Source organism: Limanda limanda, chromosome 23 (assembly GCF_963576545.1).
Source record: "Limanda limanda chromosome 23, fLimLim1.1, whole genome shotgun sequence".
In the NCBI taxonomy this organism is placed as follows: Eukaryota; Metazoa; Chordata; class Actinopteri; order Pleuronectiformes; family Pleuronectidae; genus Limanda; species Limanda limanda.
In genome coordinates this window covers 7,984,635-8,002,220 of record NC_083658.1, presented here as the reverse complement: position 1 = coordinate 8,002,220, position 17,586 = coordinate 7,984,635, and the positions used below count along the sequence as shown (strand labels likewise).

Sequence of the window (17,586 nt, the reverse complement as noted above, 5' to 3'; positions counted from 1 at the left end):
GTTCTGAGTTTAAACTCAGAATTCTGACTTTAATCTCAGAATTCTGACTTTTTTCTAGTTTTTATTTATATTTCAGTTTTAATAACTGACGGCACCAGAGCTAATAATTGATTTGCATTGATAACTTGTTTATTTCTGCATATGACCATGAACCTTTGAACATTGAATGACACTATGTTAATCACATTTCCTGTTTATTAACATAGTGGTCATACATATAAATAAATATAAATTTTGACTTAGAATCTCTAGTATGAATAATGAATGATGATTTTCAGTTATTATTATTATAGTAGCTATATTTGGACTTAATATCAGTATTTTATGACTGGTATCGCTTTAAGGAACGACACTGAGGAGTGGGACCTCTCCACCCCGCAGACGATCTTCTCAGCTACCAGCCTCTCCGTGTCAACACCAGGAGATGAGCACCGCCACCAGCGGTCGTTAGCAGCTGCTCGAAGCCGAGGGACGAGTGTGTTTTCCGGGGATCGGAGCTAAGAACCAGCGGGTAAGAAAGACCAAGCTCGATTTAGCTTATTTCCAATAAAACCGAGGGGTGACACATGTGGGTTTGAGCTAGCTGTTAGCTTGGAGGACTAGCTGCTGGTAGCATGCAGGGATTCATGTTTATATCTGGGCTTTTTCTAAGAGATCGTGAGGAGTCAAGCTAATTTCTGTGCCATTCCGCGTGTCAGCTCGTTGACAGAGGAGAAATGAAACCAAAACTGTTTTTATTCTGACTGTTTCCCTCCTGGCTGCTAGTTGATCCCTAGCAGCCTCTTATAACTCAAAGCACACATGCTTTATTTGCACTGACAGCCATTGCAGCAACAAGATTGTGTCATTGTGTTGCAGGTCCGCATCCAGGAGTGACAGCAGCTCCTGAAGAGTGTGTGTGTGTGTGTGTGTGTGTGTGTGTGTGTGTGTGTGTGTGTGTGTGTGTGTGACATGCACATGGAGTGACCAGCCCCACTCATGGACACCCAGAGGAAGAGGTTGGTCCCTGCAGAGTCCTCCCTCAGGGGAGAGAGAGGGGGAGAGGGAGGGATTGTTGAACTCCTCTGGCTGGATGTGATCACCATGTGACACCGCCTGCAGATGGACTTGTGCTTGCTTCTGCTTTCCCCCCCCCCACCACAGAACCTTCGTTGTTCAGAGGCAAAGCTCAAAGGCTCCGGCCACATCCTGAAGATGCTGCAGGAAGTTTGTCAGCTTCTTTTTCGGCTCCGTCAGCCGCCCACACCTCGGCGTCTTTCAATCTGCATCTCACGACTGTTGGTCTTAAGATTAGGTCTTCTCCTCGAACGGATCATGCTCACAAATGTTATTACTCTTATATCCAAATCTTGAACATATCTTTGTGGTCTGAGTCTCTCGTTATGGTTTCAAATGATTCTGTTCCTTCCAGCTCTGGGGACGATGACGGAGGAGAGCGAGGCCTGCTCCACACGTGGAAGGGCTACTCCTGCAGCATCACCCCCGACCGGCTGCTCCTGCCCCGGCCCGTCCTCCAGGTCGCCCTGGGCACACGACACGGAGTTCTGTTGGTGGAAGGTACGACTATTAAAAAGAGTGGCTTCATTGCCGAGTCATTGTTAAGACTATGATTGCAGCAGGACTGCTTGACATATAGTATTGAAAAATGTTTACCCTCATCGATGCTGCTAAAAACTTTAATCCCGATGATGTTTTCCTACACTTGACATCTATTGCACTTCTGTCCGTCCTGGGAGAGGGATCCTCACATGTGTCTCTCTGAGGTTTCTACGTATTTACACCTGTTAAAAGGGTTTTTAGTAGTTTTTCCTTACTCTTGCTGAGGGTTAAGGACAGAGGATGTCTCACCATGTTAAAGCCCTATGAGACGAATTGTGATTTGTGAATATGGGCTACACAAATACAATTTGATTGATTGTTTTCATTTCAAACTTGAGATATCCCTCCCTTGATTTTGTCATTGTCCAATTCAGGAGGACAGGTGTACAGTTTTGGGGAGCTGCCCTGGAAGCAGAGTCATGTCCCTGGAGGACCCACCCAGGAATGTGCTCTCAGTGGGCAGCGTGTGGTTGCCGTGGCAGCGGGCAGTTTCCACAGCGGGGCGGTGACGGAGGACGGCGGCGTCCACATGTGGGGGGACAACGGTGCGGGACAGTGTGGCCTGTCGGGCCTCAGTGCCGTCCCCAACCCGACTCCGGTGGCTCTGCTGGACTCAAACTCCAGTCCTCCGCAGACGCTGCCCGTGCTGGAGCTGGCGTGTGGGGAGCAGCACACCCTGGCGCTGACGGTGCAGCGGGAGGTGTGGGCGTGGGGCAGCGGCTGCCAGCTGGGACTCAACGCTGCCACCTTCCCTGTGTGGAAGCCCCAGAAGGTTGAGCACTTGGCAGGGAGGTATGTACTCCAGGTGGCCTGCGGCGCTTTGCACAGCCTGGCTCTGGTGCGCTGCCTGGGACCCCAGGACGTCCAGCGGCCCCCCGTGGACAAATGCAGACACTGTAACCAGCTGCTGTTCACCATGACGGACAAAGAGGACCACGTCATCATCTCTGACGGTCACTACTGCCCAATGGCGGCGGAGCAAACTAAGGATGAGAGGAAGCTGGAGACGCCTGGCGCCGCCCACGGACTCAAAACATCTCCATCTGAGCCCGTCCTCTCCTCTCATACCTCCTCCTCCAACTCTGATACCCCAGCACCTCAGACAAATGCGGACCCCTCCTCTGACTCTGCCCCGATCCAGGACCTGGACAAAGAGGAAACAACTGTGACTAACGGAGTCCTGCCTGGCTCAGACTCTGACCCCAGTGCTCAGTCTGAGGGCGGCGCTGTAGCAGTGGTCAAGAGTTCCCTCTATCCAGACGAGCAGGCGGTCAAAGAGTACCTGAAGAAACTCACAGACAACACGCAGACAGAAGAGAAGACAGGAGGCCTGCACAGTCTGCTTGTGAGTTGACCAGTTTTACTGCATGATAATCCCTGCATCCATGTGGATGTTGTGGTCCTTCCCGATAGACTCTGTCCTTGATTCTTCTGTTTTCTCTTCCAGCCTTCAGGCGTGGGGCTGGCCTCCAGCCCGAGCGCCACACTCAACAACCTGGTGGCCTCTTGCGCCTCGGCTGTGGGCGAGCGGGTCGCCTCCACCTACGAGGCCTTGTCCCTCAAAAAGATGATGAACTACCTGCCCTCTGGGGTCACGCGGTCCGGTGGGCCCACTGGGTTTACTGGTGCGATCCCAGGAGTGGGCGACAACACCACAGAGCGTGTGCGCCAGGAGGACTCCATGCAGGGCAAGAAGAGCTCCAGCACGGGAGACATCCGCGAGGAGGAGGCAGAGAGCATGCGGCGCCGCCTCTCGCTGCCGGGACTCCTCTCACAGGGTAGATACGCAGTTCACCTCTTATCATCCTCCTATGCCCTGCTGCGTAAGTACGCCTTGCGCGTGTGCAGGTCTCCGTCAGTGTCTCTGTTCATGCTTGTGTGAGCACTGCAAAGGCTTTCCATTGTGTTGCATGCTTCGTGCACAGTAGTGTCGTTGTGTGTTATATCCAGGGCAACTTCACATACATGGTTTGAGAAAGCAAAAGGAAACATGGGACTTTTTCCCATTTGTAGTCTTTCAAAACTGATCTACCGCTGGGATATTGTGCCTACATGTGAAAACAAACTGTTCCTTTGTGTCATTCATTAGTCGGTGCAGTTTGAGCCAGCTTAGCTTACTCGAATGTTCTTGATTTTGAGCGAGGAATGCAGATCTTTCTCTGAGCCTCCATCAATGTTAATCTGGCAGCGAGATTATTCTGATGATGAAGAGTGGAGGACACGTAAGTCTGATTTAACAGAGCAGACAAAGGGAAGAGAGATCGATACACAGAGCTCTGTGTGACCCCGGACTGAAATAGGCATGTGTAGATAATAGATGGTCCATCTAAAATCACTTCTGTCGTGGACGGCCCTGGATCATTTACTCTGGATTTCATAATCCCGTTTTGAAGTCGAGGTTCAAGGTTGGAAACTCGGGTCTGATAGACAAATCGTGACGATGCATTTCGGCCATAACTCAAAAATGAATGCGGGGAGGACATTTTATTTTCATAAGGTCAGAGGTCGGCTTCACTGTGAAATCATAAACCATGAAACCTGAGTAGTCGGCGGAGGCGTACAGCAGTGAGGTGGTAATTCTAGATCTGCTCAAAATCTTTTTGCATATACTAAAAAGATTAGGAACTCTAATGGGATCTTAAAATGGTTATAGATACATAATGGTTGTCTTTTTTGCTTTTAGATAATAAATTCAAAAAATACGGCACTAAAATATTATGTTATGATGAATTAATTAACTTGAAACACTCTGCTTTAACACTTCACAGTAACATCTGCTTAGAACACATGAGTTCATTGGGTTGAGGAGCAGAAAGAAGAAGAAAACAAGTTAATTTCTCTCCTTTCTCCTTCGCCTTATCGGTGTTTGCTCTGTCTGCTGCCTGCAGGCTTCTTCTTCCTGTTGTTTACTGTATGACAGCATGTGCCTTTACACGAGCTGGCTGATGTGATCTAGTTCCCGAATGTCACTGCTGTGTTTGTATAACATCCATTGATTCGTGCCGGACTTTGCAACAGACATTCATTCACAAGTTCAGATTCAGGCTTGTTTTTACCTGGTCATATACACATTTCGTCGGACATTATTTAAAGAGACATGTGAAGATTTGCCAACTCGGTCTTGAGAAAAACATTTTTAATTTATGCATTCAGTGTCCCCGCGGCTGCTGAGGAAAGCCGTTCGCCCCAGGATGCGCCCAGTCGCCCTCACCCCACTGGGAGCTGTGGTGCCCGAGGCCCCGGACGTGCTGCCCACCCTGCACACAGAGGTGTGGAGCTGGGGCCAGGGTGAGCACGGGCAGCTGGGACACGGGGACAACCAGGCCAGGTAGGATGCAGCGTGTCAGAAAATGGGTTACGGCTATATGTTAAAAGCTGTTTTTAAAATGTGCTGACAGGAGTGTGATATGTGTGTGTGTGTGTTTGCAGAATACAGCCACAGTGCATCAAGAGTCTGAACAGTAAGGAGGTGGTGCGGGTGGCGGCCGGCGCTGGTCATTCCCTCGCTCTGACCGCTCAGTCTCAGGTCAGTCTACGGTTTCAGTTACAGCTCCATTGCATCACCTGTTGAACTGGTTTCCTTTTTCCGGTAACCATTGAGAGCTAGTGTGTGTGCCTGCATCAATGTGTTTCTCTTCCAGGTATTCTCATGGGGAAACAACAGCGCCGGTCAGCTCGGACACATGGAGACACCCAGCACCGTCCCCCGTCTCGCGAAGGTGAGGGAACCACCCGGTCGCACACATCATGCCTCGAGGTTTGTGTTGTTTTTTTTTCACATCCAAACTTTTCGCCTCCTCCTCGTCCAGCTGTCGGAGGGCATCCGGGTGTGGGACGTGAGCGCCGGGGAGAAACACACCCTCCTCCTGGCCGACGGCGACTGCATCCAGCCCATCATCTATTACAGCGGGCAGCAGGTGAAGGCGGGGGAGGAGGAGGGCGAGGCCAAGGAGCCAGGGCATCAGGAAGAAGGAGAGGAGGAGCAGGAGCGGAAAGGGGGCTACACCCCCCAGCCCGTACTGCTGCCTTTCTGCATGCATGTGAGGACAAATTCCCTGATTGGGTTATTGATGTTTCTAAATTCCTTGTAATAACTACAGCCGAAATTCAACAAATGTATTTTCTTCGTGCTGTTTCGTGTGTTTTCCAGCTGGGTTATGTCAGCAGTGTGTTTGCGGGGGGCAACCGATGCGTGGCGCTCTCGGACAGAAACGTGATGGGCTTCATCGCCAGCCTCCACGAGCTGGCCGCAACCGAGAGGAAGTTCTACTGCAAGCTGTGCAGCATCAAGACACAGATAATACGCCCCTTGCTGGAGCTGGGTAAGGGCGACACAAAGGGAAATATCGAGGTCCCAAAAGTTTGAATCTCACTTTAACCTCAGCTGAATCTGTTCTGTTCGTGTCCCCGCCCTTCTCCAGAATCCCTGAGCTCCGCCCTTGGCCAGGTGACCTTCGGCCTCTTGCAGATTCTTGCGGGTCAGTTCAGCCTCCTGTGTCACGTGACCGGGCAGCACGCCGCCAGCCTCACGGCCAACCTGCGGCGTGGTCGTGAGGTCAAAAGTCTGCTCATCCTCGACCACGCCAGCATCTTCCTCGACACCTATAACGAGTATGTCTTCACCACTGAGATCAACACAAACAGTTTTACACAATAGATGAATATACAAATTTGACTTCTCTCTTATCCCTGTCAAGGTACTGCAGCACCCTGGGCAGCTTCCAGGTGATGGGAGGTGTCCAGGCCCTCACCAAGCCCTCGCTGTGAGTACACAACATCCACAAGAACACTATTTTTACTGGGACACGATGAGGTGCCGCAAGATCCAGACTTTGATAAGAAAACAAAACAGAGCCAACAGTTGAAGAAGATCGTTTTATTTTAAAGCGATTTCTTTGGGAAGAGTCCTGGGCTGCTCCAGCGGCTGTCGGAGTGCAGCGAGGAGAACCCCCCCGTGGCAGACCTCCTGTCGGCGCTCTTCTACCTCCCGACGAACCACATCCGTGAATACGGCCGGCTGCTGCTCAAACTGGCCACCTGCTTCGAAGTGGTAAGGGAAACACACAAACAACAGTTTGTTCGCACGTTACTTCTTAATGTCACACTGATTATGAAGAGGGGCTTTTGTATTTACTATCAATGACATCGGGTAGAAAATGATGATTATTGAGATATTTGGTTTACACGCTCCAAGATTTCTTTACAAAAAGAAACAATCAATTGGAACAAATTACACTGAACACTTTCTCCATTTTCTCTGTCATTAGTACTTTTCGGAAACTTTCCATGGGAAGTTAAGCTCAGGAATTTGGGGAATTTTGAAAAAAAACAACTACGCAAATTAAACGCTGAGCAATAAAAACATCATTCAAAACTCAATTTTAAAAGATGTATGGAATGCAGCACACGCTGCACGTTTCAACCCTCCACTGTGCATTCTTCCATCACGTGCACAGATAACTCCCAGCATCCTGCACACTACAGCAGGGCTGATTGAAGCCTGCTGTAGAGTGCAGGACTAGTCAGGTAAGTTTCAATGATATTACTGGGGAAAATATATTAGCATGCTGATTGAGGATTGTTCATCTGTTCATCTAGCCTATTTCTATTCATTTATCCATCAATTATAAAATATTTTTACAGACGATTCCAATTGTTTGGCTAACTACTTATATCTCTGGCATTGCATTAGTGTTTTTTTACATACTTTTTTCTAATCTTATTCTACAGAACAATGCCACGTGCACTATCTCGTGATGAAACGTTTCACCCCATCCAATGTAGAAGGAAAGGCTGTGTACATTTGCAAATACTGTGCAAAGACCTATGTTAAGAATGACACAACGATGCAGAAGCATATAGTCAAGTGCCCAAAGTTTCCTCAGGGCTCAAATCAGCCTATGACAAAACAAAATGTTTACATTTATGTCTGTATATGACAAGGTAAATACAGTTAGTATAAATTACCCACAACATTTCCAGTTTATTCCCAATAATTCCCGTATATTCCCATAAATTCCCGTTAATTCCCATGGAAAGTTTCCAACTTTGAAAATTCCCGGAATTTTGCAACCCTAGTCATTAGTATCAGATAGGATAGGGAATTTAGCAATTACCTCCCTTTGTCTTTTTAGAAAATTATTAGGAAGCTATAATCCTTTAAAACAAACTGTCCCCTAATTTAATGCATCAAAAATTGTTAACAAATGTCTCTAATAGCCTCGACAAGTTTGGATTGGGAGCTTTCCTCCCTGTATAAACATTCCTCATGGTAAAACTGGAAGTTGACCCTATTTGTAAAGCCACATCATATGTTTCATGGTAAATGTTGTTGTGTGTTGTCAGTGCTCCAATGACTACCAGAAGCTGCAGGACAGCTGCTCCAAGTTTGAAGCGTTGGCCCTCCAGCTGAAGAGAAGACGGAAAGACGCCGAGTACACGTGTCACTTCTGGAAGAGCTTCCCTGGCAAAATGACGGTAAACTCGCTGAGAGTATGTGTTCCTCGCTTACCGCCGTGAAGCATCCACATTGAGACCTCGAGGCGTCATGTGACGTTGCTGAATGGTGTCACTGTGTGTCCGACAGGACTCTCTGAGGAAGCCTCACCGTCGGCTGATCTGCGAGAGCAGCAACAAGGCTCTGACCCTGCAGAACGCCGGGAGGTTCTCCGTCAACTGGTTCATCCTTTTCAACGACGCCGTGGTCCACGCACAGGTGAGCCCCCCACGCACCCCCTCACTTCTGTTGGCTCTGTCACTGTTTTTCTTGCTTTTCTTTTCAAAGCCGCCATATTTGAGGCACTCTAACCTGGTGTGTTTCAAGCGTTTGTGTGTGCTTGCCTTTGTGCTGTCAGGGCGTGGCGCCTTGTAAAAACCTTGTAAGTATGCAGTCAGAAGCAAATGTCAACACAGGCACCCCGACTCTCCCCCCGTCCCACTATTCTTACTTGTCTCCTCCTTTTGTGTGTGTGTGTGTATGTGTATACAAGTGTGTGTGTGTGTGTGTGTGTGTGTGTGTGTGTGTGTGTGTGTGTGTGTGTGTGTGTGTGAAGGGCTCAGGGCTCAGGGCTGTGTGTCATTCGATTCAGCCCTGTTGTATAGGGGATTTAAATTAAGACACATGACAAATGTAATTCAACACACACACACGTCCCTGTAAATACTTTGACATACACAGCCCTGTCTCTGCTTGCCCGCTCTGCCTGGCTTAAACCAAGAAACAGGGCTTTTTAACAGAAACATATTGTATTTCCTCTTTTCGCCAAATTTCAAGCCTTGGTTCATGTGAGGTTTGACCATTTGCTTTGAAAGGATAGAATATCCCCTGTTGCTGAAATATATGTCCTTTCAAATCACAGAGCAGTTTCCTTCCCCTCTCTCCCTGTTTGCCTGCTTTCCTCTCTGCTTTTCCTCCCTCTATCTTCTGGTCTGCATCCCATGGCTGTCTTGCATATCTCAGTCGCCCTCTTAATCCTCTCCTGTTCTATCAAGGTTTATTTCTCCTTGTCAGGGCTCATCAAATATGTATTAATCTGATGGTTAAAAATCTAAATATCAGGTTTGTCTATTTAAGTTCCCGCAGGAGCTGGTAAACCCTCTGTGTCTTGTGATGTGAACCTGTTTAACTGTATGAAAGAGATTAAGGGTTTTGCTGAATAAGAGCATGCACATAGTTTTCAGCTTCCTGAAAAAAACATGTGAAACACATGTTGCCCTGCATGACTTAATTTTGGTCACTTATGAACAAGAGGTATATTTCTTGATGTTTCTTCAATGTCTGCCTGAATATACCTCTTTAATAGTAATATTTATACGTAATCAATGTTTTTAAACCTGTGTAATAATTTTTTAATTTTACTGCGTCTCTTCCCTAGAGGAACAAATTAGTTTTCCTCCCACTTAGTGATAGAAATTATAGACTTATGTTCTGTTTTAAAAGTTAATAACAGTCGTGTTATTTGTTTTAGATTTGCTCCTCTTTCTGTTCACACACAATAATTCTTATCCACAGCGATTAAGCTTTTATGTGTGGTGTGAGAATAATGTCCCCTTCTCTCCCTCAACACTTTCACCCCTCTTTTTTCTCTCTCCTCTGGTATTCCCTCTGTCCTCCTCCCTCCTTCTCTTCCCCTTTCCATGCCTTTTTTTTTACTTTGTATCCTTCCTCCTCCAGTTCTCTACCCATCACGTCTTCCCTCTGGCCACGCTGTGGGTGGAGCCCATCCCAGAGGAGAACACTTGCACGTGAGTCTAAACAGATTTAGTTTTTACCTATGCAACAGTTATTATATACAATGTATTACGTTTTGAGTCAGTATTTGTTCCCAGGTTAAAACCATGTGTGTGTTTTTATGTGTGTGTAGATACGGTTTGAAGGTGATCACACCAGAGGAGACCTTCACCCTGCTGGCCTCCTCTGCCATGGAGAAGGTAGACCATTCTTTAATGCCACTGACTGACAAAACAGACATTCTACATTTGCATTCAGAGGGTACTCAACTGGCCTGATTGACATATTAAATGTATGTGTGAATTTGCTCCCAGGCCAAGTGGCTTCGCTCCATCAACCAGACGGTGGACCAGGCGCTGAGCGGAGCCATGTACGACACGGCATCATTCAGCCCGGGGGCGGGGCCAAAGCTGGAGCCTCCTCTCTCCAGGACGGCATCCTACACTTTTTATAAGGATGGGCGTCTGAAAGAGGCCAAGTACGAAGGCCTGTGGCTCGCTGGCAAACCCAACGGCAGGTAAGACACACACACACACACAGAAACACACACACACCGTCTGAGCTTTTATTGATATTAAATAATGATGTCAATTTTAACTGAGCTTATTAATCTGTTTCAGGGGAGTCTTAAAATGGCCTGATGGGCGAATTTACACAGGGGAGTTCAAGAACGGACTGGAAGATGGGTGAGCGCTGGCCGTCAAAGCCACTCTGTAATCTCTCACTGTTTATGAGCCTTAATATCTGAGTTAGTGATTTTTACTAACGGCCTCTTCACGCTTCGTGCTTGTTTAGGTTTGGGGAATATGTCGCTCCCTTTAAAACGCTCAACAAGAACGATCACTATCAAGGTCACTGGAAAGATGGGAAGATGCACGGCCTCGGAACGTACAAGTTAGTGAATGACAATAGCTTTGCTCATATAGGACACAATAAGGCATGAATCTAGAAACAGTGAAGAAAAATTATTGTTGGACATGCATTCAGCTTCCAAAGCTCAGAATACACACCGTCTTACCACCTGCAGGTATGCCAGTGGTGAGGTTTACGATGGATCCTTCCAGGATGGGATGCGACACGGCCATGGCATGCTGCGCAGCGGCAAACTCAACACCTCCTCCCCCAGCGTCTTCATAGGCCAGTGGCTGCAGGACAAGAAGACCGGCTACGGAGTCTTTGACGATATCACAAAGTACGTTCACCCCATGCACCATTCTAACTTCAGCATGTGTCTGGTTATGCACTATGTGAATATCCAATTTCTTTTCTATTTATTTTCCATGAGAAAAGCTAATCTTGGACAAAATACCATCCAATGCTGTGAGCCTATTATTTTTTCTTGAGTTGTGTGTTTAAGAGCTGTCGGTTTGTTTGCTTGTCAGGGGAGAGAAGTACATGGGCATGTGGCAGGACCACCTGCGACAGGGCACCGGGGTGGTCGTCACCCAGTTCGGTTTGTACTACGAAGGAACCTTCAAGGATAATAAAATGATGGTGAGCGCTTCTGTCTTTGAATTCAGTCACAAAGTTTCTAAATGTATATTTGCTGTTTTATATGCATTACCATATTAGAAAGGCTTTTGATTAAAAAGCAGTAGAGAACATTTTTAAAGGATGGATTGGATCTTGTCGTTTTTTAGGGCGCTGGGATCCTTCTGTCAGAGGACGACACGACGTATGAGGGTGAATTCTCCGACGACTGGACCCTGAATGGGAAGGTGACTCATAACCACCACAACTCATATTTCTTTGGATGTGCGATTCATTTTGGCTGGTTGCCTAAATGTTACACATGGCTGTTCTACCGAGAAATTAATCAAGCATTAGCAGTGAAACGTATTTCAGTGAGGTTGAATGTATTGATTTGGCCGTTTCTCAGGGTGTGCTGACCATGGCGAACGGGGACTACCTGGAGGGCTCCTTCGGTGGCGAATGGGGCTCCAGCCTCAAGGTGACGGGCTCCTACTTCAAACCACACCTATTCGACACCGACAAAGAAAAGACTCACGTCGTGTAAGCTCACCGTATCTGAAATCACCAGAGTGGACGTCTAATTCCCCTGACTACATTCTTCTTATACTTTGTGTGTGTTCTTGCGTGGGATCTTGCAGGAAGCTCGGCCGTCTGTGCGTGTGCTCGGAGGACAAGTGGAAGGCGGTGTTTGTGGAGTGCTGGAGTCAGCTGGGCTGCGAGACGCCGGGGCAAGGGGAACACGGGAAGGCGTGGGAGAATATCGCCGTGGCACTCACCACCACCCGGTGGCAGCTCCAGGACAGGTACAACTTCTCTCTCTGTCATTATATGCTTTTGGGTCAGTTATACATGAAGGTTATTCTTTTTTGCAGTTATATATGTTTTTATTGAAACATATGACTATTTTCCACTTGTCTCAGGCCGGAGATTCTCTCTCGGAGCCACAGTAGAACCCTGGAGAGTCTGGAGGTCGTCCCGCAGCATGAAGGACCCATCACTATGGACCGATATCACACCATCCGCCTCTACCTCATCAAGGTGAACCCCTCCACCACTCCTCACTACTCACACCCACTTAAAACACGGCAATTATTCAGGGTTGTAAAACTGTCTCCCTCTCTCAGGCGTGCGACACCCCCCTCCACCCACTGGGACGGCTGGTGGAGACCCTGGTGGCGGTCTACAGGATGACCTACGTGGGCGTGGGAGCCAACCGGCGACTCCTGCCTCAGGCCGTCAATGAAATCCAGTCTTACCTCAACAGCATCTTCCAGATTGTCAGGTACTTTACATAAAATACAGCGACTGCCTGTGGGTTTGATTTATATAATATGTAATATAATAAATAAGCTTTTCTTAGCTGCAAGAACAGGATATGAAAGTAGAAGGAAAAACTAAATTCATTTCAGATCCGTCATTATTTTAGCAAATATTCTTCTTGATGTATTTTGAATGGGTTCTTGAATCCTCTGCAGGTTCCTGTTCCCAGACCTGCCAGAGGAGGGCGGCCAGGTTCCAGAGCCGAGCACCAACCTCCAGGACAAGAAGGAGCCGGGCTCGACTGATGCCCCACTGCAGTCACCCAAACCTGTGTAAACAAACAGTGTCCCTTTTTAAAAAAAATTTTGTGAATCTGCAGACATCAGCTGCTCTTATTAAACTCTCCTGTGTGTCCTCTGCTCTCAGCCGTGTGGTGAGCTGCTCGGCTCTGCTGCTTCCCGTCCTGCTGCCTCGTCTCTACCCGCCGCTCTTCACCCTCTACGCCCTCGACAAAGAGAAGGAAGACGGCGTCTACTGGGATTGCGTCCTGCGCCTCAACAAGCAGGCCGACCTCGCCCTCCTTGCCTTCCTGGGCGTCCAGCAGTACGTGCCACTGGAAAAAAAAGTTTAATACCCGTTTTTTCTGTCTGAATCCTCAACAAATACTTTCCCTGCTATTTTTCCTACCTCAGAAAGTTCTGGCCTGTTTCTGCCTCCATACCTGCACTGGTGGAGAAGCAGCAGGTACGTTTTGATTGTTCATTTTACTTAACCTCAATAACCACTGGCCGACAAAAAGCCAGGTACTCATTTCACAATCACACAATTCATTTAGGAAGTCTCAAACAGAAGATGGCATTCAAATCATAATCATAAGTTTCTATTTCCAGCTCCTAAAATGTGAATATTTGGTGGTTTTAACTGCCCTTGTTTCTCCGACAGGTTCTCTCCAGCACCAAAGACGCCTGCTTTGCCTCTGCAGTGGAAACTCTGCAGCAGATTAGGTAAAACTCTTGAACAACTGTTAAACAAGTTACATATTTACACTAGCCTAAAGGGCTAATGTGGTTTTTCATCTTAAATAAACTGCACCGTGTTTGACTGACACCAGATGAACCTGGTTATTTGAGTTGTAGAAACAAAGGAACTGACCCTTGGTCCAAAGAAATGCAGTTACAGTTTCCTTCATGTTGCACGGATAAATTGTATTAATAGATCGACAAGCGCATCACAGTTCAATTTGTTTGTTGTGTGTTTGCAGCACGACGTTCACCCCCTCTGACAAGCTGCAGGTGATCCAGCTCACCTTCGAGGAGATCACGCAGGAAGTCCAGTCCCTGCTGAAGCAAGACTTCCTGTGGTCCATGGACGACCTCTTCCCCGTCTTCCTCTACGTTGTGCTGCGAGCTCGGTCAGCCCCCCCGCCAAATTCTATACACATACATCTACCAATAATAATGCTGAAACACATATTTCATAAACTGTCATACTATCAATGTTTGCAGCTCGGCTATCAGATTCACTGTTGTTTAATTTAATTCCCCCTTCAGTATCAGGAACCTGGGGTCAGAGGTCAGCCTGATCGAAGACCTGATGGACCCCAGCGTCCAGCACGGAGAGCATGGCATCATGTTCACCACGCTCAAGGTAAAATTGATTTTGTTATTTACTTCAAGCAAGGATGAAAATGGAAAGAGTTCAGTTACGCTACCTGTTAATCGCCTCCTGGTTTTAACGGGATTTATGTGCTTGTGCTCTCCACCTGCAGGCGTGTTACTACCAGATCCAGCATGAGAAGATCACTTAGCGTGGCGTTACTCCATCTGTGATCCACACCCTCATGCCCCCCCCCCTCCGCTTAGACACACACCGAGGCGATCGCAGGGCCAGGACCAACCGGGCTTTGGATTTGATGGATGTGTGCGGCGGCCAATGGGAGGCGGAGGATCACACGAACAGGTTGCAGGCAGGCTCCATCTGCTGCTGTCATGGAGACGGCGGTCACTGTCTCTGACACACACACATACAAACACTGTGGAGGTGTTCTCCTTCTCAATGACCTTTACCGGCCTCTTATCTACGGATCGTGAAGTTCCACACGTGACCAGTTCCACTTGGTACCGTCCAGTGTGAAATGATGAGGCTCACACCTGAAAGACTGTGGGAGACCCCGAAGTGGCTGCTGTTGGATACTACATCGTGAAGAGCTTTTTCACTGGTTCATTCTTTTTTTTAGTTAGTGATAATGAGACTGCTTTTTTTCTGCATTCTGTGAAAAACCGGACCTCATTTTCTACCTTCTCCCACATTTCCGGTGTGAAAATCCACTTTTTACGGCAGATTAATTGCTGAAACTTTCTTTTCATTTCAACTCTCTGGACTCTTTTATGAAGAAATCGGACAGGACAAAAAGAAGAGCACGATCTCCCAAGAGCATGTGACTTTCTGAATGTGACCTGAATGATGTTTTTTAATTTAAACCGAACCGACAGTATTCTTACAGCTCGTTTAGCGCAGTGTTTTTTACCACTACAGGGGAGCGTCTGCTCCTTAGTGTTATTTGGGGAAGTAAACCAGACGTGCAATTGCGAAACAAACCAGTTGGTAGTTTTAAAAGAGAGAAGAGTGACGGGTTAGTTTTGAGAATGTGGTTCTTGATAACCTTCCCACCTTCGATCTCAACTGAAACTCTGTTAAGCCGTCTCATGGATTGGACTGGACAGCACGCCACGGTTTGATAATGTAGCTGTACAGTTGGTGAATACACACCGACTTGACTTTAACTCTAAATGACTCATGAATACGGTACGGAGCAGTTGGCAGCCGAGCAGCTACTCCAACTTCCAATTCCAATTAGTACAGGGAGAAGAGCGCTGACGGTTTTCTGTGCGCCTGATCATCCCAGTGACTTGATTCTGTAGACGCAGCTTTAGCTGGATTTATTCACTTGAAGGCACACACGTATTTCAAATGCACACTTAAACTTTTATGGTTTGTTTCCTACTGCAAAACCAGCTTAAGAGCTCCATCTAAATACGGTGAAAAGAAATGTGCTCTCCCAGACAATCTGAACACGTCTAGTGTTTGTTTCTGACCCCATATCTCAGTATTATTTCATATTGGGGTTTTAAATGCAACTTAATCTTTACAGTCTATTTACATATTGTTCCTGCTGTGTAACATCCGACTGCTCCAAATCCAGATCATCCTGAATTCTCCAGATCAACTGAAGGATTGAATGTTCCTTCCCATCTAAAAGATAAATAGACTATTTAAATACCCAGCGGCTTTTCTGAAAACCCCATATAGCGTGTCCGAGTTTTGGAGAAGCATGTTCAACAGAACGGTGACGACATATGTCCGCGTGCTGCGTTTGTAAATGGCAATCATCAGTGCAAATCTTTTTATTTAGCAGAGCAGAAGACTTAAGGACATTCCGCTGATAAAGATCAGCTCTTTCCCAACTGACCATAAGTATGAATTAGGTCTTTGGATAAAGCTTTGGATCAGAAAACTGAAAATAGCCCTAAGAGTTCTTGATCTTTGAAATATTGAACACAAAAGTTGATATTTTTCCCGATGCAAGTGGAGCGTCTGCAGAGAGGCCGGGCGGTCGGCATAATGCAAACACTGTTATTTTAGATCCAAAGCCGGTTCTCTGCCCTTGTTTCTGTTAATACTGATTGTTCTTTTTTTTTAAACCATACACAGCACTAACCGTCCGACATTGTTGCTTATTTGCGTCACACATGCCAGTTTATAGAAAGGGCTTAAGAGAGGATTCAGAGGATGATCAAGCCTTTTTTAATGTCATGGCTTTTGTTTTCTCAGACGGTTTAACAATAGAAAAGCCACTGGCCCACATGCAGGATTTTTTTTGGAAGGAAGTTGATGCCAAATGGGTCAAATTTAAATCTAGAATTCTAATTGTGCTCCTGTGCACTATTAAATTGAAACTGATAGGAGGATGATGGATTTTGCGTGTTCAAATAAATCAATAAGTCCTCCAGGCACTTTGTAATGTAAGAATTTCAAGAGCTGTCATCCAAAGTAAACCTCTCAGAGCAGAACCATTTAAAATCAGGCATCTCTCATACTTTTGTGACTTTTGTGACAACCGTGACAGCATCCTTCTGTCATCGATTATAACCTCCTATCAATCTCGGGACCGTACGTGCCTGACTCTCAAATCAGTGAAGCAATAGTGTCACTGTAACAGAGAAAATCTTCCCCCCCAAATAAACTATGGATGCGCTGTAGTAAAAACATTTTAATTGAATTGTTGCTGCTGCCATTTAAAAGGAAGGACACACAACTGACGACCCATTCAGATCGTGATATTTATTTTAACCACTGTACCGTGACTGACTCTGACATGAAGAGCTGCTTTATGTTGTCAATGTAAACTGAAGAGAATTGTTCATAAGAACGATTCAAACCCCGCGACAACTGACCGCTTTGATGTACTGACCTCAACCGCAACAGTTCACGATGGAGATACCTGAGTTTGTTGTAAAAAGTAACTGTAAAGAGTTTGCTGTTATTCTTTGTTTCAGCTGGCTGACATGACGCCGAACCTGTGTGTCTTTTACATGATGTCACGTGTGTTGTACCTTTTTAAATGACAAAGAAGGGCAATAAACGTATTTAATGGACATCGCGAACAGCTCTGCCTTTTTGAAATTTCATTGTTTTGATCACAGTTCCTCATATAAGAGATTTGGCTTCTCTAAAATTGATTTTGCTGGAAAGTACTAGAGTTTAAATGTTGTTTTTTTTTCTCTGTAGGTTAGAATAAGCCAGAGGTGGCTGGTGTTATTGCGGCAGAGGCTTCAATAGATCTTAAGACTTGACCGAGGTGAGAATTAACCAACAACCACAAGCATCTTAAGAGCTTTTTGTCAAGTGCAGAAGGATAATCTCTGTGTTTTTAGCACAAAACGACATCTTTGTTTTTTCAGGTTTCCTCGAGAATTGGTTTAGCTATGTGGAGATTATTACCTCATGCAGGCCCTGAGGAAAGA

The 17,586-nt window shown here is 46.5% G+C and overlaps 1 protein-coding gene across 2 annotated transcripts; it reads left to right on the top strand.

Moving 5' to 3' along the window:
- Window positions 1-936: 936 nt before the first annotated feature.
- Window positions 937-17,226, top strand: als2b (alsin Rho guanine nucleotide exchange factor ALS2 b). Of its 2 annotated transcripts, none has more exons than XM_061067097.1 (33): window positions 937-998; window positions 1,412-1,557; window positions 1,974-2,944; window positions 3,047-3,377; window positions 4,753-4,927; window positions 5,029-5,125; window positions 5,241-5,318; window positions 5,409-5,639; window positions 5,750-5,921; window positions 6,021-6,210; window positions 6,297-6,362; window positions 6,487-6,649; window positions 7,945-8,076; window positions 8,186-8,314; window positions 9,773-9,843; window positions 9,963-10,029; window positions 10,144-10,346; window positions 10,450-10,515; window positions 10,625-10,723; window positions 10,857-11,021; window positions 11,212-11,323; window positions 11,470-11,547; window positions 11,709-11,842; window positions 11,941-12,105; window positions 12,223-12,340; window positions 12,427-12,584; window positions 12,778-12,894; window positions 12,989-13,165; window positions 13,255-13,306; window positions 13,505-13,566; window positions 13,824-13,973; window positions 14,113-14,209; window positions 14,331-17,226. In XM_061067097.1, the coding sequence occupies exons 1-33, from the start codon at window positions 979-981 to the stop codon at window positions 14,367-14,369; spliced, it is 5,031 nt and encodes a 1,676-aa protein (XP_060923080.1). In that variant the 5' UTR covers window positions 937-978; the 3' UTR covers window positions 14,370-17,226. The 2 variants fall into 2 exon arrangements, with proteins under 2 accessions (XP_060923080.1, XP_060923079.1); XM_061067096.1 differs by having other exon boundaries at window positions 7,945-8,091.
- The last annotated feature ends 360 nt before the right edge of the window (window positions 17,227-17,586 follow it).

What these genes read in the sequence shown, in the direction of transcription:
- als2b (XM_061067096.1), top strand. Translation starts at nt 979, where the DNA reads ATGGACACCCAGAGGAAGAG. An exon ending in ATGGACACCCAGAGGAAGAG is followed by an intron (nt 999 to 1,411) that starts GTTGGTCCCTGC and finishes TGTTCCTTCCAG; the next exon opens with CTCTGGGGACGATGACGGAG. An exon ending in CCGTCCCCCGTCTCGCGAAG is followed by an intron (nt 5,319 to 5,408) that starts GTGAGGGAACCA and finishes CTCCTCGTCCAG; the next exon opens with CTGTCGGAGGGCATCCGGGT.